A 21,261-nucleotide genomic window follows, 5' to 3' on the forward strand; every position below is an offset into this window, starting at 1 on the left:
ACACAGAGTACTGATTCTGTTTAGAAATAGAATGTTATCTCCAAAGGCTGCTAAAGAATTAACTTATTTTAATAGGATCATTAGCCTGGTATTTTTTAATACAGTGAACAAAAGTATATGATGAATCACAAGACTGATGTGACAAACCTTTCTGTGCATCCATAGCAGATTTATATGAACTCAGCACGAGAGTGATGAGTTCATTTAGGAAAGTAATACTTTTCTCATTTACAAATTACAGGATTGCCAAAATTAATTTACTTAACCCTTCAATGCATGACTTATGATAACTATAAACAATATATTCTACTGGTTTTATGCAGGAAAGGGTTAAGTGATTACTATACTATACTAGCTTGCATTCCCCAAAAAACAGCTGATTACAATTGAAAATACTGAAATAATGCAGTCAGCTACTACCACTACTAGTAATAATAATAATAATAATAATAATAATAATAAATAATACATTACTATGAGCTTAATTAAAATGCATATAAAACAATATTAATATTAAACATATTTACTAAAATATTATCATTATCATTGACATTATTATAATTACTGTCAATTAATTATTACAATAAATACATAAATCTTTAAATAATATATGCCCATACATATGAATTGGAGATATTAGTAAATATCACCGCTAGGTGTCACCCAGCATTTATATAGAAATGATAGAAATGTAGAAAATGTATGTGCCTGATAATATTTATGCAGCGATATTATTATTATTATTATTATTATTATTATTATTATTATTATATACATCGCTGCATAAATGATAGGTACATTGTCTGCATTTATATTATTTCTTATTTCTGTATGAATACTATGAATGCTTATTTCTATATGCATGCTATAATAATAATAGAAGCCAGTAGTAAGTCTTATAATGCATTTTGTCCGTACAAACAACAGTCATTTATATATATATATATATATATATATATATATATATATATATATATACACATATATATACATATATATATACATACATATATATATACATATATATATATACATATATATTATATATATATATATATACATATATATATATATATATATATTATCCATGGACAAAACTAATTAACACAGTAAACAGTATGGGGAATTCTACAATCTGCCAGCTGAACTTAAAATTAACTAGAACCTAAATGTATGATATATTTGTATTGTTCGGATTATTTATGGAGCAAATTAGAATCTCTGAACTGTGATTGCTACATTTAGTGATTATAAATTACAAACTGTAGGCTGGTGATACCAAACATGTATGTATACTCAAATGTTGCTACCTTATAACTTTGTCAGATAACTAAGTAAAATGACTTGTATCGCACATACAGAATATCTGATGTTTTAGGCTACATTTGTATCTTGTAGCACTTAATTACGGATGCTCTGCACAGATAGGTGGCGTTCGTGTAGCGCACATGTCCACAGTTCTGCACAGTTCTGCAGAATTCCGCCACTCGCATTGGTGGAGCAGTGCAGACCTGCGCAGAACTGCGGACATCTGCGCCCAGGCGGAGCGCAAGTGTTTGCAGCTCCTAACTGTGTTCTGATTGGCTAGTATGAGCTCTGCGCGCTGCGGCGCGGGTCCGGCCTAGACGACGTGCTGACGTTTCGTTCCTGAACACGAGCGTGTGAGTGAGATGGCAGTGTGTTGTGCAGCATGAGGATTCAAATGAAAAAATAAGTTGCAGTCGATACGCAAGAGCGGTTCTTGGCGGTGAAAAAGAAACACAGCGATGCAATCATTGAAATAGTGGGTGAGTAGAAACATGTGCGGTTTTGTTTTCACTTGCTTGGGTGTGCTGGGAGAGCAGACTGGGCACGGGATTTGAAAAAGCAGATGGTCTTGTTTATATGGTGACAGGAAGCAGAGCCGCTGCACTTTGCTGTCACAAGGGCTCGTTCAACAAGGAAGACAGGCAGGTTCAAGAAAATACTACTTCTTGAAGACACATCTCATTTCCAGATCGACAACTCTATGTGTGTAATAATAATCATAGTACAATACAGTTGTTGTCGCCATTATATGTCTATACTTAGTGCAACTGATACAAGTGTGTAGGGCAGGACTTTGCAGAGGATCTGCATGTGAAGATGCTTTACCTGATCACAGCGCGCCTGCGATCTGTACATCTGTTTTTATCAGTTATTACTTGTACTTATTATTTTAAACGTAACAATACTGAACATAAGTCATAGATTTGCTTATATTTTACATTATTAACTATTGCTACTAAATATTGCACATTACTAAGAATTACTTGTAGAATGGACACTTTTTTTAATTCGTTTTGAGTAATTGTATTTAATAATTTAAGAGCAAACAAGTATAATTATTTAAATGTAGTAGTTTCAGTTGTGCATAGTAGTTTGTTCATTCATTTAAATGGATTGACCTTCCCCTCAGGGTGAATCTGAGGTGATGTATTATTTATTGTGTGCATTGTGTTCAGAGTTAGTTACCAAGAAGAAATAGTCATCCTTTGATGTTAAGTTATATCCACTCTAGGTAGTAACTGAAATCTTATTTACTTTACTGTGTTTTTGGATAATCAGTTGTTACTAATATTATTAAGAAGAGGAAAGTTAGAAGTTGGTAAAAGGAATCTGCATAAAATAAAAAGGCTAGACGTGTAGGCCTATAATGTGCTTCTATAAGCTAAGGGGCAGCCTGTTTAATTTGATAGACAAACCTGCTCTTTAGATACTTTTCCTTCTCTTTTCTCATTATAAAGGGAAGATGGACTCAGAACACATGGTTCCCGTTTGCTGACTCAATCAATCATCTACAGTTTTTCATTAACTGAAGAGCCCTTGATGTTTATATATAAGACTTTTTTTTTTTTTTAAGAACCATAACTCATAAATTCAGAACCATAACTCAGATCCATAATGAATCATAGCATGTTGTATGCTTTTCTTTCTAGGTTTTAGCAATCGAGCAGTTTGTGTTTGTTGTGTTGTGATTAATCAAGGATGTACTATAGAATGAGTATTGTGTTAAGATGTCATAGACATTTTGGTAAAATAATGATTTAAAACAAATGCATAAGTGGTCAAATGGTCTTGTAAATTTTAGGCCTACTATGTATACCATTATATTAATGAATACCATTTTAGTAGTTCTAAAACTGTCAGTTTATAAAGTATACAGTTCATGAGCAAGCACAGCCTTTCAGGTGTAATTCCTGTTGAGAATGTGATGAATAAATGCTCATGAGAGGATCCATACAATGCTGGATGAGAAATGAGACAGAAATGAGTAATGTGCTTTGAATGGAAAACTGAGTCTGTGTTTCCCTTTACGAATTTAGAAAGAAGGTATACAAATTGGTATTTTGCATGTATTGTTTCAGGGCTGTGTAGTATATTAGCAGTGCATTTTGGAAGTGTTTTCCTACAATGCAGGCCTAACATTATTTAAAACATGGTGTTATTATTTTTATTAGAACCTATTTTTATCCAGCAAAATGTGTAGCATTTCAAAGCATTACTAATTGCAGTAATGCAATGGGTACAAAATACAATAAGTTAACATCATAGCTAACAAGTGCAGGCAACATACAGTTAAGTCCTATGTGCTAAAGGGAGGGGTAGGCATAGGAGAAGTTGCATTAAATCAAAGGAAGTGCTAACAATACATAAGTAGGCAGGAGCATAAGGAAGCAGAGTTTAATAAGAAGAGTGCAGAGCAGCCCTGGGGATTAGGCTGCTGGTGTTGTTATGGTAGAGGCTCTTCTGTGCTAAGTTCAGTAGTATGTCACTGTTTAGTAGGCTATATTGAGTTCTGACCATAACTTAATTATGTTTAGTGTGATTTAGTAAGTTAATTGTCATGGGTGATCATTTGGTAGCCTCTAAAGCAATTCCAGATGGGTGTTTGAACTTGTTTTCCAAATATAAACAGCTAAATGGATGCCAGATACAGGCTTGGGATCAACTACATTGGCAATGCCCCTGAAGCACTTTTAAGATTGTGTTCACCCCTGTTCATGAATTACAAAGGAGAGACCTTGCATCGAACCACAGTTCAAGCAATAACATTTCAATCGACTCAATCAAAGCACCTGTTCATAATGCTTTCACCCATTTCAAAACTGTGACCTTGTAAGCTTGAGAAGATCTTGAAGTGGGGAGTTTGAATTCTTTACATCTTCAGAGATGAGTGATTAGATGGTCTCGCTTTGATTACAGTCTTTAAAGTATTTTCACATTTGATCCCAAGTCTGGCCAGCTACCTTCTGTTATACATGAGCTCAGTTTTCAGCCATAACTGTCTTTATCCACACACCTTTAAAATGATTTGCCTTTCTCTTTAGAAGCCTGGCCCAGACTTGGTACGAATGGGCTGAAGCCAGAAACCTGTATTTCTGTAGTTAATTAAAATAAATACTATCTATCTTCATATGTGACCTTATCATTTGATTATAATGTATTCAAAACTATACACTTTTAATTATGTGCATATTGAATTCAATTACCAAAAGCCTTGAGACTTTTCCTGACTTTATCATGCAGTGGGGCAGTGATGGGAATCTTTGATCATCAAAGATTAGTCACAGATTAGATCATCGGAATTTGGATTTCTCATTCCACCTGAGCTTTTAATTGTCTAATTGAACTAATAATTTAATGGATGTATCAACTTTAACATTGTCCCACTTTCAAGGAGTTGTGGATGTAATAACACCCCGAAATCCTGCAGGACTGCATACCGCAAGCCTCGTGGCTTTCCATGTGTGTGACAGACTACTGTATTAGAGTCTGCATGATGAGATTCTTTGAATTGTGGCATCAGCATGTGAACTTCCAAGCTTTTAATTGAACAGGGTACTGATTTTGTCTCTCCGTTTCCTGCAGCTGACATCTAAGAAACATCGGCTGTACACAGGTCGCCTTGGGCTTACATTTTATCCCCTATGGTTGGGGGAGTTGCTCTGAGGGTTGAAAATATTTCTGCAGGAGAAGGAGATGGCAACCCCCTTCGTCCCTGTGCCTGTGCCCATGCCCATGGAGGGTGCTACATTGCCGGGAGCCGCCAGACCCAGAAGCCAAAGGAGCTCATCTTTCGGGAGTATCTCCTGCAGCTCCACCTCCTCCAAGGGCCCGGGGGATGATGGGGGCTCTGGCAAGAAAAGCAGCCTCTCTGAGCAGTCCAGTTCCACTCCACCGCCACAGTGCCAAAGCCCCATTATCAGGACTAAGATGAACGGGGCAGAATCTTCCATTGAGTACTCCAGCTGTTCCCACAGGCTGTTACCAGATCAGTCCAGCTGGGAAGACCGACCCACCACACCCACTGTACTGGGCTACGAAGTCATGGAGGAGCGAGCGAAGTTCACTGTAAGGCTATTCATATCTGTGGTTACTGTATGGAAACTCCCTTTAGGTCTTGTTTGTTTGTTTGTTTACTTCCTTACTAAAAATGTAGCACAGTTTTAACTTTGTATGTAGGATGGTGAGGGAGGAACTTGAATATTAGTGAGTAGAGGATTTAAAAGTGTCCATTATGGCATTTGAAACCGACCATAAGAGTCTGGCAAAGTAACAGCATTCATTTAACTAATCTATTTTCACTGGGTCCCACATTAGGAAGTGGGGGATCTAATTCTGTAGATTTAATCTCTGATCACAGATTGTAATTCTAAGTGGCTATGTGCTGTTTTGCTTCAGCTAACCTTCGTATGCCTACATTGATGAATAGTGCTATAAAATCATGTTTTCAAGTAGCATTTGCATATTCTAAAGCTCAGTTTAGGAGGATTTACAGATATGCAAATGTGTCTTCCTATAATCATCTCAAACTGAGCTTCAGAATGTGAAAATCTATGAGTTTAAGGATTCAGTCCCCGAAGAGATTAAAGTTACCCACATACACAGACAATGAGATCTTTAAAGAGCTGCCAAAGGGGGTTGGATGACGTTGGATGAAAACAGAAATATAGGTCTGTTCACAAAACATCCACCACTGTTTGTAAGGGACGTTTACAACAAGCAATATTGCAAATGTGGCTGGCAGATGCACAGAGTTTACTGCAGAGTAAACACATTATGTAAACGCCTCGTAAGATCCTTCTCACCTGACCTCCTCTGATTTCAGTGCAAGCCAATTGAGTTGTGCCATTAAGCGCATATGAGACTGTTTACATTCTCTGACAAACCCGTTTGTTGAACTGGTTGGCAGTTGAATCACCCACTCACACAGAAAAGTAACAGTGCTTGGAAAAAATATGTAAAAGAAATGAAAGAAAGAGTAGGCTAATAAATGCAAATGAAATTGTCACAGTTTTTACTTGTGTAAGGCATATAAATACCCTTTGAAATGCCTTAGCCTTTTTTTTTCTTTTTTCTACCGAGGTGCATTCATACCTATTTAAACTGAATTGAATTTGGGATGAATTATAATTATTGTACATTTTATGGGGTTTGTAAAATATATTTAGCAACAGTAATACGGTTGCCATTGTTTGGTTGCCAGTTAGTCAACAAAGTGTTTTTGAAGCATCTGTTTTTTTTTTTTTGTTGAAAATAGCTCTAGGTATTTTTAAATGTACAACTTTTCTGATTCTGTTTTTAATCATCCATGTTAAGTTCTGAATTCTTTGAGGGAGAAACTATTTGAGGGAACTATTCAATTTGATTTTCATCTGTGAAGAGACATTTTGATTCCCGACAATGTATTATTCAGACAGACAAGCTGCCAAAAATGTTTGAAATTCCAGATTCATTTATGGAAAATGCTTAGCTTCATTTTCCAAAAATGTTGGTTGTTTCATGAGGTGATATATTCAGGGGCTCTGTAGGGAGTGCTTTAATAAGGTTTCTTTTAGTACCCATTTTAGAAAGCAAGTGAGTGTCAATGAGCAGTTTTATATGACTGAAAAGCTGTTTTGACCAGTTAAATCTTAGACAATGGTTCTAATATCCTTATAGCCTTTTCTTTTTTTTGTTTTGTTTCATTCATCCTCATCTCTTTGTCAAAGCTTGTTGAATTTAGCCCTGCAGCTTACAGTCCCATGAGGTGTAACAAATATTGTTAATTATGTGAATAATCGTCAGCATGAATCTATAGACTGTGTTCCATATTTAAATACCTTTACCTTCTGCAAATATGCTTTATTAATAACTTGCTGTTAAAATATTGGGCTATTTATATATTAGTAACTTGAGAACATTTGAAGTGCATTATGGGAGCTGGATATCAAACAGGAAGGTGGGTCTGTGTTGCTGCTGCATTGAGGTTCCAACAAAAAAAACAAGATTAGAGTGAAGGCTACAGTATCAATGACTACCTGATTACGCACGCACGCATGCACGCACACATGCACGTGCACACGCACACACACACACAGTTTTAACTCCCAAGTCCAACTAGAACAAGAGTGGCAGCTGCTGGCAGGCCAGACCTGCTGTTGAGTGCCAACAATTATGCTGTACATTTTCTTATTACAATATCTATTATTGGCAGAGCTTATTTGTTGTCAGTCAGTGCTGCATTAGAAGCTTACTTCCTTTTCTTAAATTGATCTGTGAAATTGAGTTTTTCAAACATGACCTCTTTCTGTATTGTTGCTCCACTTGGGTCACTGGTGTGACACCTGTACAGTCGTGCTGGAGAGTACATTTAGTAGAAACGGCATGCAATTGAAGAGAAATTATCCACTTACTGAGGATTAACATCTTATGGGGTGTTTTGTCTGCCTGTATTTGTGATTAAATTAAATTACATATAGTATTTTTAAAGTGTTTTTACTTTTGCCTGAAATGTAAATATGCCTCCAAATCGTGTTTCAGCAGATCAGAGGCAGCAAAGGTCAATTAAACATTTATTATTGCGTAAAAAGACCAGTTACTGCTTAACAAAGCTAAATACATAGAAGGAAAGACAATGGAGCTGCACTGATTTTAGCCCAGTAAGTTTTAAAAATGTATTATAGTCCCTTTTGTTTGCTATTTTAAAAGTATTAGGTCTAGTTCTATAACTGTTTTAATATACAAGTACACAAGTGCTCAGTGGAAATCATAATCTAGGCACTGTGTGCTCTGAAATGTACAAACCAATCTGACATTTCTGAGCTCTGCACCTATACAGTGACAATTCTTAGTCTAGTTGTGGAAAAATAAAAGACAAAAGCAACACTAACTAAGCCAGTCATTTTCAGTGCAGTCACTATCTTCTGATTTGTGAGTAATTCCGATTCATAGTTTGCATGAGTACATTTCCATCTCCTTTTTGAGACATTCTTTTTTTAACCAGATTCCTTTGGTTAAAGATTTTACACCACAGCATGTGAAATCCATGTCTGTCCTCAGTTCACAAGCTGCTGATAACATATTGTGCCAGATATGGATGTAATCTTACCACAAGTATTTTGTGACATTCTGGACAGCATTCTACTGACAGCCTTGATGGACGGTTATGGTGAGATCTTCCATTAGGACAGCACGCAGTGTAATTAAATCGTGGCATTTTCAAGGGTAGAATTATAAACATCTCATGGTCTACACAGAGTCTTGACCTTAATCCCGTAGAGCTCCTCCGGGATGAACTGGAACAGGCAGGAAATGACCCCCAGATAACAGTTTCTTACATCTCTTGTGCAAGTAGACTGGCACAGTAATCTATAACTCAGTGTCCCTCTGTCAAAAGGATTTCAGCCCAAGCGTGTAATACAGCTGTTTTTGTTTTTGTTTTGTTTTGTTTTTAAAATCTGTCTGTGGCAACTTACTTTTGGTATAGTACAACTTGAAATTAAACAGAATAACTGAAATTCATAGTGTTCCTTTTTCCCCACTTCAGGTTTATAAAGTCCTGGTGAAAAAGAGCCAGGAGGAGAGTTGGGTGGTTTTCAGACGCTACACAGATTTCTCACGGCTGAATGATAAGGTCGGTCCTAATTTTCCAATCTAAATATCCCAAGTTTTTGATGTTGTTGTTTTTTTCTTCTCCAGGAGTTTAAGTATATAACTTCAAATGACAGGATGTCAGTTTGTGTTGAGAGACATTTTGTGTGCTGAGCTCAACAGCATTCTAACCTGAGGCAGGCTTTAATTGAGTCATGGTGGGAGATGTGACAAACAGCTTCACACAGTGGTAAAGTCCCTTGGTGTGTGTGTTGTTCCTAAATTTGAAATTGTCAGTGGTTAATCAACTTGACTTTACGCTACAACCCTTGGCTGATGGGGAGAGATGAAGACAAAATACACGTTTTCAAAAATGTGCAATGCTTTTGACACAATGCTCAAGACAGAAAACAGGAGACACTTCTTCACACAGAGAGGTGTCACAATCTGGAACAAACTCCCCAGCGATCTGGTTGAAGCTGAAAATTTGGGAACATTTAAAAATAGACTGGATATGATCCTTGGATCACTTAGTTATTAATGGACACCAAACGAGCATGATGGGTCGAATGGCCTCCTCTCGTTTGTAAAATGTATGTTCTTATGCTTGTCCATTTTGCTACATGCTGCTCTCACAAAGCAAACTGAATTGTTAAGGTGTGAAGTCTAACACTGTTTAGAATGATTACACTACAAGGGTCACTGTTGGGCACTGAGTTAAAGAAACCTTAATAGTGGCAATGGCAATTCACTGCAGTGATGAGAAAAACAGAAAATACTTGGGTTTGTTGCATCTGTTTAAGCAACTGGTCTAAGCACATGCACTGAACTGCTTTTCTGTTACAATCTGGTGCTTAAGAAGTGGCAGAACATAAATTATTTTAGAGTGTGTTTCATTCATGTAGCCTATGTTCTTTAAATGAAGTCCCATCGTCAAGTTGCAAGCTCTACAGTATATTGTATATTTCATTTAATAAAACCTTTAATTTAACATACACAAAGAAATTAGCAATGTGTATTCAGCGTGGTTTTATCTTAATTGTCTGTAGTGAAGATACTGGGGAATTTGGTAATATAAAATATATCAGAAACATCTTGAATGAACACCTGCTTACAAGATCTGTGAAGCGCAAAAGATTAAACTAGCATGGAATGTATTACTCTGTACAGTTCAGTGGGTTTGTTTTCGCTTCAGTAATAATGTTCAGAAATAGAAAAAAAAACAACTGCCTATGGTTTCAGGATCTTCTACAGCACTTCATCATGTTAATGAGATGCACCAGTGAAAATTTATTATGCATATTAAACATATTCTCTCCACCAGGTTTACAAATGAGTTGGCAACGGTCTGAAGGGTTTGAAAGCTTTGTTAAACTGTTATGTGGAGGCTTTACAAAAACTTAGATTTCTCTTCCATGAGAATAAATACTTTTTTTATTTTTATTTTTTTGTCTTCAGAGTTGTTATATGTACAACAATTATTTGCCTTTCATTGCTATAGTTAATGTTTTACATCCATTTCAAAGGTTGTGGTTGAGGAACGAAGGTGTGTCTGTGTTACCCCTGGATACGTGATGATAAATCCATTGGGCTTTCTGTCCTAAACCTGCATGAAAGTGAAAGTGGTTATGTGTACAAGAAAAATAATGTTACACATTTCCTCTAATATTTAGAGGGTATAGAGGAACCTAAAATGCTTCTCTAAGCAAAAGCATTTAAACCACTCCACAGATGCAGTTTGGAACCAGACAATTTGAACGTTATTTTTTAAATTCATTAATTCAGGGTCCATTATATATATATATATATATATATATATATATATATATATATATTGATTCAGCTGTCAAAATCATACTGTATCTCATCAGAGTATATCACCATATAGTACATAGCTCTCCTCAAAATACAGGAATAGTGTACTGATTCTTTGGTATAAACATATAGATATAATTTCTCATTTTGCAAAGCCATTATCTTATTACAACAAGAGTAGCCATGCATGTTACACTTATGGGGGTGTAACTTTGCCATTAACAAGCTTCACAAAGCAACTGCTGAAGCTCTTGTTTGTTTTCTCCAAGAACATTTCCATAAAAAATGTCAATCTTTGACATTTTCTGAAAACGTATACAGTGTGGGGGGAAAGTGACAAAGGGTTCTCTTGTGGAAATCCCTGATCATGTTTAGTAGCCCATTTCAACCCAGCTGATTTGATAGGTTTCAGGACGTGTTGTCTTTATTTTCTTCCCAGAACAACCTTTCAAATAACAGTCATCCTTAGCCAGGGATCATATTCACAGCTTTAGTTGCCAAGCTTAGGGAGAGTCGGTCATTTAACTCTTTCACTCAAGGAATCTTAAAGAAAATATTTGTATTATTGCCTATAAAAACCTCACTGAGTGCACATACAGTGAGGGGAAAAAAGTATTTGATCCCCTGCTGATTTTGTACGTTGTGCTCCTAATCTCAGCTCGTTACCTGTATAAAAGACACCTGGGAGCCAGAAATCTTGCTGATTGGTAGGGGATCAAATACTTATTTCCCTCATTAACATGCAAATCAATTTATAACTTTTTTGAAATGCGTTTTTCTGGATTTTTTTGTTGTTATTCTGTCTCTCACTGTTAAAATACACCTACCATTAAAATGATAGACTGATCATTTCTTTGTCAGTGGGCAAATGTACAAAATCAGCAGGGGATCAAATACTTTTTTCCCTCACTGTACAGATAGTTAGGTATTTGTAACAGATAACGTGCAAGAATCTAATGATGGTGGTGGTTAGCTCCACTAAGGCAAGGCCCATGTAGAACAGGATGTTAAACAGCAGATTATTTTGGGAGAGTCAACAAGTGTACCTTTCAAAGACAACTTTGCCTCATGCTACAGGACCAAGGATTTTTTACATTGATTTATTCCATCTCCTTGAAGCTGCCTTGACAGATCTACTTATCTTACTATGATATTGAATATTCACCTTGAATTTGCTCTTCAGGATTGGGATGTTGTCTTCAGCATTTTCTGTGCCCTTAATGAAGTGTTGGCAACTTTCTCCTCAGCTGGAGACTGGGGAAGGTTTTGAATGCTTCCTGCAGAGAAAATATAATCAATAAAAACGTAGCTCAGAATTCTCTTCAGAATTTCCGGTAGATTCTCTTGATATAAACAGTGTCTTTTAGTTATTATTTTATTTTAGTTTATATGCTTCACTTATTTACCTGTGCACAACTGTTGCTGGACAAATATTTTGGTCTGGTACATTTCACCGTAATCCTTTTAAAACATATGTATATACAGCTCTGGAAAAAATTAAGAGACTGCTCCAAGTTCAGAAATCAATGTTAAGTGGTCCCTTAATTTTTTTCCAGAGCTGTATATATTTTATATTGTGCTTTTTCAGTGATTTACTTTTTTGCCTTTCAGCTCAAGGAGATGTTCCCTGGCTTCCGTCTCTCACTCCCTCCAAAGCGCTGGTTCAAAGACAACTATGACCCAGATTTCCTAGAGGACAGACAACTGGGGCTGCAGGCGTTCCTACAGAATCTGGTCGCTCACAAAGACATCGCTAACTGGTATGTAGCCCAAACATCACAGGCATCGAGTTGTTTGTTCAAGCCTAATGAAACTCAGCTGTGGAAAATGTCGCAGCAGTGGGTAACAGATGGTGGCAGTGACAGACATAATGGCAAATGAGACAACTGCAGGGAGCCACTTGTGCCTTTAACTGCTGACAAATAGTTCAGATTAATTTCTGCTGATGACATTGATTACATTTATTTTTATTTTGTTCATAAGTTTTATGCAGATTCCTATTGCGGACTTGAAGTTATGGGAAAGTTTATTTCCATCTCTTCCTACTTCAATTATTTCTCCAAATTAGAAACTCTTTATTCCTTCCCCCCTTGGAATCTCTATCTGTCAGTGAAATTGGTTTATTTCTAGAACCCTTTTAGAAGATGCACTGTAAAGCGATCTACTTATATCCATGCAGCCAGTTCACAGTAAAGACAACTGATTTAAGTGGAAGACTAATGTTTTTCTGATTTGAAAGCTGTGTCACCCCTTGATGTATACCAGTCAGCAATGACTTATGCCTGAATCAACCCAGCAGTGTCTGGACTTCAGCATCCAATCTGCACTGACTAGTCATTGAGAGTAAATTACATTTCAAATGAAATTAAATTTGAATACAGTCAGTCCTTCCATGCCAGTAGAGTTTAATAAACATTTCACCTGTGAGAAATAAAAGAGCCACTGGATAAGGAAATCATGTCAGAAAGGAGTCAGATCTGAAAGGTTTGAGCTTTAATGTTATGCACTGTCATATTTTTTTCTTTGCACATCTTGATTTATGTAATTCAGCTGATTTAATTTGGTTGTATCTTCAATTTTACCCCGACCTGAGAATGCCCTAGGGGTCTATGTAGTGGAGCTTTAGTACGATACTGTTTTTTTTAAGAACGTATGGATGCTAAAGGCTTAAATGTACCAATATAGACTTTTTTCTTCTAAAGAAGTCCGCTCTCCTCAAGTAATTGGGCTGTGTTATAGAAAATCCCATATTCTCCAGAAATGAATCTAATCCAACATCTAACCCAGTCCTTAAAATGTTCTACATGAGCAGAGTCTCCCTGATAATCCTTAACTGTTGGAACACTTATTTGAAGGCTTGGTAAATGGTATGGAGTAAATTAGCATTTAAAATATTTTGAAAAGATTAAATATTGGAATGAAGCTTTTAAAAATACATATGACTCAACTGGAAAAAAGTGCAGATTGGTTCGCCTACTATAGTCCTGGCTCACATCTTTGTTCGGCATTCAGTTACTCTGACTTTGATTCTCCAAGGTGAGTCACGCAATTGGAAAGCGGGGTGTTGGATGGATTTGCAGGGTGAGGTTGCAGCATTATCAGCAAAAAAGTGCTGCACAAAAACGATTATGCGCTTGTTTGAATTATGTTTTCTGGAAGAAATAGAGAGTGACACACACTGACACGACTGACACTTGGTAATTGCCGAATACTGGCAGGAGGTTTTTTTTCTTGATTCAATCAGAAAAATCAGTGTCACCTGACAAGTGAGTCCGATAAACCCTGACAGCATGGCCATGTGAAGAATTTCTCTCCTCCCTCGCCAGGTCAATCACTTTCCCTCCTGTCTTCCCGTGGTGCAGATTAATCGGTACAAAGTTGTGCGGCTGTCTTTTCATTGTCAATCATCTCGGTCAGTGTTGTTTTATACTCCTAAACACCATCTGAGTAATCAATCGATCTTTTTGTGCAGCACTATCAGCAACAGCTCTGTCAATCATCCACCTGACACCCTGACATCTATTCTGTCTGTGCATTGGACATAGTGTGAGGGAAAACAAAGTGGATGGTCTGACAGCTGTATTTATGGCCATTCACAGACGCTTGCTTTCTCTCCCCCCTACTGGTGTGAGGCTTGGAGCAGTGAGCCCAGTTTAGTGACAGTTGGTCATTACAAAAACTGTAGGAAAATGTACAAACGGAGATTTCTATATTAAGAGTGAACATGAAACAACAAAACAGGCTGTGTTCAAATGATTGGAAGTTTGTTGTTTTTTAAAGGTTTGCCAGGTATATCACAACTTGGCATAAACTTCTCATAAGACTCGCATGACGAAAAGATGGCATATTTTGTTTTTCTGTTTAAAACTTTTCTAAAGCTTGGACATCATGAACACCTTTGTTTCTTCTGATTTCATAAAGGCCTTGGCAATAATGTCTGACAAGCTCAAAATTCATGTCATGACATCCAATGTTTAATGCTTCTTATGTACAACTATAATATATAACATATAAATTAGTTTGATTTGATTAAAGTATTTGTTTAATTTGTGCATTTATTTATGCATTATCTTTCAGACCAATATTGTTTTGTTTTTTTTGTTTATAGGGGGTGTCAACCAATTCCGCAAATAGGTCAATGGTCATTTTTTTTCTTCCCATCTATTTTATGTAATGACAGTTGTTTGCATCACCTTAAAAAATAAGCTCATTTGATCCCACAGTAAACTGTATGCACTTGTCTTAGGGAGATATTGTATAAACTCATGAAGTCTATAATTAATTTTCTTTATGTCCCGTAATCCTCCCACCCTGACTGTGACCGCACTCCTGTCGTTCTCAGCCTTGCTGTGCGGGAGTTCCTGTGCTTGGACGACCCACCAGGTCCATTTGACAGTCTCGAGGAGAGTCGAGTAAGTCTTTTCTCGCTCGAGGGCTCTATCTCATGAATTTAAAACCAATCAAAAGCCCTGCCTTTAATTGTTTCCCTACTGCAGTTTGGTAGAAAAGCAGAACTGGTTTGTGAACAAATATTTGCACAGCGTAATCTATAATACCATAAGTAAATAAAGGGATTATGCTCCTTGCAAATGAAAAAACACTGTTAAGTTTTTTGTGTGATTATTTATGATAGGTACACTACCCTAAACCATATAAGACTTTGCCTTAATTGTTTTTGTTTTCTAACAAACATGTTTTAGAATATTAAAATAGCAAGAACAAGTGCATTTATAGTAATAGATTACACTGTGTGATGTGGGACAAATATAAAATCAAGATAGACATGCTATCAATAAGTTAGTTTTTTTTTTATTCACTTGACACTATTCAAAACAAATGAGTATAGATTTTATTATTTATATTTAAACAATTTAAAAATTACTTCACAAGTGGTGTATTTTTTTCCATAACAGTAGCTTCATATAAGTCACTATTTTTTCAAAAGTGTCTGATATCATGTGAATGCATTAGTTGTCGCATCTAATGGAAAATAATTTGGAAAAGTGACAAAATCAACAATGCATAGCCTTGTGCTGTGAAACGCTGGAAGGCTTTCAAGAATTGCAGCTGAAAAACCTGTTTGTTGGTTGTCGGTGATGCAGCTTATTAAGATCCGTTTATTTTCTTGTGCTCAGGCTTTCTGTGAAACTTTGGAAGAAACCAACTACAGGCTGCAGAAGGAAGTAATTGAGAAACAAAGGGAAATAGAGTCTCTGAAGAAGACGCTGGAACAAAAGCAACTTCACATCAATGTTTTGGAGAAAAGGATAAAGTAATTTCCTTTCTTTTCAGACCTTTTTCTGATAACAATAAGCTAACATTTCACGATGTTTACAATCCAAATAGAATAATGCAATTTTCTATAGATTTCATTATAAAGTTTTTGAATGAGAGGTTGGCTGTCCACAAGTTCAAGAAAGGCTTCAACACTAACCAAGTTGTGAAAATGACAATTGTTTTGGAAGTTGCTTTTGCTTTATAAGCTATGTATGAATAAGAAATCTTAGCCCTTCAGGAGAGTTCATTTAACTTGTTAACTCCCCACATCCTTTCAGTCTTGTCATATGATACTTCTGTTATGTTTCATGGATGTTTCGAAGAATGGAGTAAATCCACATATAGGTATGAAGTAATCTTTTACACATCCAAACCCTTCTTATATTCAATTTGGTTTTTCTTCCAACAAAACAATACATAGCATTTATTCATTTCATGGCTTTTCAAATTTCTCTGCCAGGTTTGATTGGTTAATTTGATTTATTGAGCTTCTCCCATTACCACTGCCCTTCAAATGACCCAGTCAACTATAGAGAGTAAAGTGGGAACTATTGCCACACAATACTGTGGGTCAAAACTCTTCTCTTCTTAAAGATGGAATTTGTATAGCAGCCGCTGTAGGCCCCTGGCTGAGAGTTAGGCCTTGCACATTCATGTGGATGCCCGGCCTAGTGTAAAGGCTTCCACTAAAACACCATGGCTGGGTCTGATGCTGCAATAACTAGAGGCACTTCCTTGCATAATAAGAGATCTGTGTTTGGCAGGGGGACATCATTCAGTCCAGAGGAAGTCTGCAGTTCCCCAGGACAGGGCAGCGAGTACAGTGTGGACGGAGACGTGGAGTCCTCCGCTGTAGAAGCCGACCAAGAAATGGGAGAGGAAAATGGGTAATTCGTATTACCGATTTATTTACAAGCCTTCTCTTTTTTTTTTTTTTATTCATATTTGGAATTCTTTGTAAAACAAATTTGACAAGATTTATTTCCCCCCGACATTGAGTGTCCTCTCTGCATTCTTTGAAAATACTGCCAAAAATCTTCATTATTTTAGGAACAATTTTGTGAAAAACATCTTTATTTTACTTTATAATAAATAAATAGATACAATTATACCAATATAATTACAAAACACTTTCCTTCCTGTGTTCCAGCTAATCTGTTTCCTTTGTTAGTAAGCATATGGAACTCTAGGTAAGATTATGACAGGATTTGCATTTTGTAGCTGGTTTGATGTAATTGATTCCTTATTTGTTGCATATTTGTGTCTTGTCACTAAAGGCTGCTGTGACTTTCTAGGGGAGCATGACTTTCAGCTAGTGTCACTATAAGCTTACAGTTAACGTTGTTGTTTTTCTCTCAGAAAAAATAATGTTAATATGCATACAGCCAGAGAACTGAACACTGACCTGGAATGCTGGTGACATTGACAGGGACATTACACACATTAATGCAGCCAGTTCGGAAAGACGTCAGCAGGTCATGCATGAGGAAGTGCCGCTTGGTTGTAAACACCCTACACTCTGTTTTTTTTTTTTTTTTTTGTAGCTCCGAGGTACAGTCCAGCAGCCTGAACCACGCAGCGTGCTGGTGCGGTCCAGCAGGGGGCAGCTCTCCTCCTGCGATCGAGGTGGCCCAGGTGGCAGAAACACTTCCACAGCATTGATTACTACTCCCCTTTAGCAGCTTCAGGACACATTCATCACTACAAAGGCTGTGGAGTCAAGATCCAGCATAATTGGAAAAGCTTCAGGTTGGCTTCCGCCTTTGTCCACTTCACTGCATCGAACTTTTCTGACTCTGCATCGCCAAAAGAGGGGTGAAGAGAGGAGCTGTTTTACCTGGAATTTCTCAGATGATATGAGGGCTAGGGCTCTTCTAATCCTTTCACTTTTCAAGCCATTCGTTGTTCATCTGTGTGTTTCCCTTGTTAGATAGGTCGGGCCTGTTTTTCTGTCTAACTCCGGTGAGCCTCAGAACGTCTTCGAGACCAGCCAGAATTTAGTAATGAAACGCACACATTCTTATGGTACTTTCCTTCAGTCTCCAGTAATCGTCTTTGTCGCACCACATTGCTTTACACTGCCAGTGCTGTAAATAACTTGTACATGAAAAAAAGACCAGTTTTATCAAGTTGCTGTATTTTTGCCAGAAGAGTGACTTCCAGCACGTTCTCCTGAAAGTCAAGCTCTTTGATTAAATTCAGAAGCAAATGCGTTTAATTGATTAATTGGGAAAACAGATTGAGTTCCCTGGAAGAGTTAGAAGACGCTTATTTTAAGTATCTTAGAGCCTTGCAGGAGAACAGATTAAAAGATTTGTTGATTTAAATTGATTGTGTCATTATGATAATCAGTTTTAATGCTCAACATATTGAATACATGCACAATTCTGGGGAAAGCAGAATTTGGATTTGTTTGACATGTCTGTAGCTTTTGTATAACAGTCATGTTTTCCACAAGAGGAAATCAATTCACAGACAATTTGGAAATTAATTAAAATAGTTCTCTATTAGACTGACCTAAACCAATGATGACATAGTGGCTTCAGGTGCCACTGATATGAAAATGGACATTTTGTTTTGCATGTTCACTATTTATTTCACTCTCCACAATAGATGGCTGCATACAAATTGTGCCATTGTGGTGGCGTATTATTGATAAACATGGTCTATTTTTGTTTGTTTTCTCTTGTTTGGATTGTCAGATTTTCCTGGATGTGGTTTGTAATTCTGTGCTAAGCTTTCAAATTCTGCTCTTTATTGCGCTGCTTGCACTAAAACACGGAAAACCTGTCAAGTTCTACTGAACACAAAGTGAACCTTAAAGTAACAGAAAACCTTTTATCCTTCCATAAAAGGATTTCAGTTTTAGAATGTTTTAAAAGTAGCATTTAAAGCCATCTGAAATCTTACATCTTTGGAATGGTATCCATTGAATAACCTGTATATAGATCATATAACTGACTCATTTTGTATTTCAAACACTGGGATACTTGAGACCTTCGAGCTAACGACTGCTTGCAAAGTAGAAAGCTTACAAACTTTCCACCCACATTTAACCTGCATGAAGGAGCAGAGTATAAATATTTCACAAGGGCTCTTACAGTACATCTTATTTATTAAGAGACAGTGATGATGTGGAATATTCATCCCTGTCACATTAATTGATTGATTGGGCAATCCCAATCAATCAATTATATCTCACACTGTCAAGTTGTAGTTGCTAGCAGAGTGGAGCCTTGACTGCAGTATAATTTGCAGTAAATACGCTTTACTCTGTCACCTCATTGAACATCCACGCAGACCGTTACTGATATTTAACCACATTACACGATAAAAAGGGTTATTCAGACTTCCAGAATAAGTTACATTAGAATTCACAGAAATTCCTTCCACTTTGGGACAATGAAAATTATATTGTTTGTTTCCTTTTATGTTGACTAGCCCAGATCAGGGTTTATTTTACTTTTGTATGCATTTCAGCTTCCCAAAGCCATACGGTCCATGAATTAATCCAGTGCTCCTCCAACTCAGTATTCCAGTATGTTGTTTTAAGGTCCCTTCCCCCCAAAACAACTAATCTAAGATCTTCTGGAAATGGATGCATTGGTTGTAATCAAGCAGATAATTAAGTTACCTGATTGATTAACATGGTTTGTGATTAACAGTGGTCAGGAATGGAATAATCAAAGCTGATTTTTGTAAGTAATAATACATGGTCCATCTTCACATCTATAGGAATTCTTACATAAGATGTGATGTTCACTTGTATAGCCACTAACCAAAAACTCAGCTACTGACCTCGTTGCACCTCGTCAATGGAGCTAAACACTTGTCCAGAACAGGGACCTGTATGCCAGGATCACTAGGAATGTCACAAAAAGCCATATTCGATAAAGTAGTGCAATGCAAGTCCGGGCCCAGTTCTGTACTTGTCATTGTATTGTTAGCTCTCAGCTGAGGCAGAACTGCACAGAAAACTTGACTCGTGTTTTTTCTCAAATGGTAGTCTCACGATGCACTTTATATTTCAGAGGAATCGTTTGCGACATCTTCATTTGGCAAGTTTTGACTTATTTGAAGTAGAGTGCCTTTTACCTCACGCTTTCTTCCATGCACAATCAGGTCAGCTTTACGTGTTGTTTTACATGTCTGTGTCTGCTACTTTTAAAATGATAATTCTATGTTCTAAGTGCCTATCTTGCCTGTGTCATGAATTAAAATGCTTTGCTTATTTGGTTTCTTCCATAGCGACTGCTGTGTAATATAATCTAAGCCTCCTTTTATGATTCTGTAATGAGTCATACGAAATATAAGACTGTATGTTCAATTAAGACTTATGAATAGGAAATCCTCTTAGGAGGTTGTACTGTAACAGTATGTTATAACTCTTATTTTGTTCCTCTTCTTTCTCTGGAAGAAAGACTTGTAGCGAAGTGCTGGGCCATGTTTCTTTCTTCAAAGGTTGAGTTGGTAAAATAGGATTTGGTTTCATATATTTTATCTATAATCTGCATTGTTTACCTTAAAAATTTAGAAAAGGTCCTCCCTTTATTCACATATAGAAATTGGGGTATTGTGCATTGTGCTGTAACTCAGAGTAATGCTCAGCCCAGATTATTATTATTTTTTCATTTGCTGTTCACTGTGGTATCCTGTTTGTGAGTGATCTGCAAGAAAAGTTGCAGGGATATATATATATATTTTTTTTTTGACCACTCAATTTCTTTTTTGCATGGATATACTGGGGGAACTGTATTCACAATCTTATTTGTATTTATGGGCTTTAATAATTCTTTATAATGGATATTTTTAATAAACACGATTGTGCTGTTACAGAATCTCATGACTTCACACTTAATTATCTTTAATTGGAATTGTCATACAGTAATTAAGATTGTATTCAGGATAAAGACTTTTCAATAAAAATACTTTTAACATGGCATCTATACAATAGTTGAATTGTATTTTTTGTACAGATACAACTTTGTGTTTTTACCCTAAATGATTTAAGCTAATGTATACGCAACTAAATGGTTATCAGTATTGGCAGTATAAATCGTGTAAAATACTGAAGAAAAGTTAAATGGTATAAAGTACAATCAGTGAATATTTACACAAATGCTCAAATTCCCATGCTTCCTAATATCAGTGCATTTGATATTAACAGCATTAGCACCTTATAGTAAACTAATACCACAATAAAATATGGCATTAGTGATTTTAAACAATTAATTCAGATATGGAAAATGTGTGCATTTCAGAGAGTTCAGTTTCGGCTAAAGGAATGAGAGTCCA

General features: G+C 36.6%; 1 protein-coding gene across 1 annotated transcript; it reads left to right on the forward strand.

Moving 5' to 3' along the window:
- Positions 1-1,640: 1,640 nt before the first annotated feature.
- Positions 1,641-20,906, forward strand: snx16 (sorting nexin 16). The gene is made up of 8 exons (XM_066723302.1): positions 1,641-1,787; positions 4,891-5,373; positions 8,831-8,917; positions 12,301-12,449; positions 15,032-15,101; positions 15,825-15,961; positions 16,731-16,853; positions 17,511-20,906. The coding sequence occupies exons 2-8, from the start codon at positions 5,002-5,004 to the stop codon at positions 17,626-17,628; spliced, it is 1,056 nt and encodes a 351-aa protein (XP_066579399.1). The 5' UTR covers positions 1,641-1,787; positions 4,891-5,001; the 3' UTR covers positions 17,629-20,906.
- Positions 20,907-21,261: the final 355 nt, after the last annotated feature.

This window comes from Amia ocellicauda, chromosome 2, assembly GCF_036373705.1.
Source record: "Amia ocellicauda isolate fAmiCal2 chromosome 2, fAmiCal2.hap1, whole genome shotgun sequence".
NCBI classification, from domain to species: Eukaryota; Metazoa; Chordata; class Actinopteri; order Amiiformes; family Amiidae; genus Amia; species Amia ocellicauda.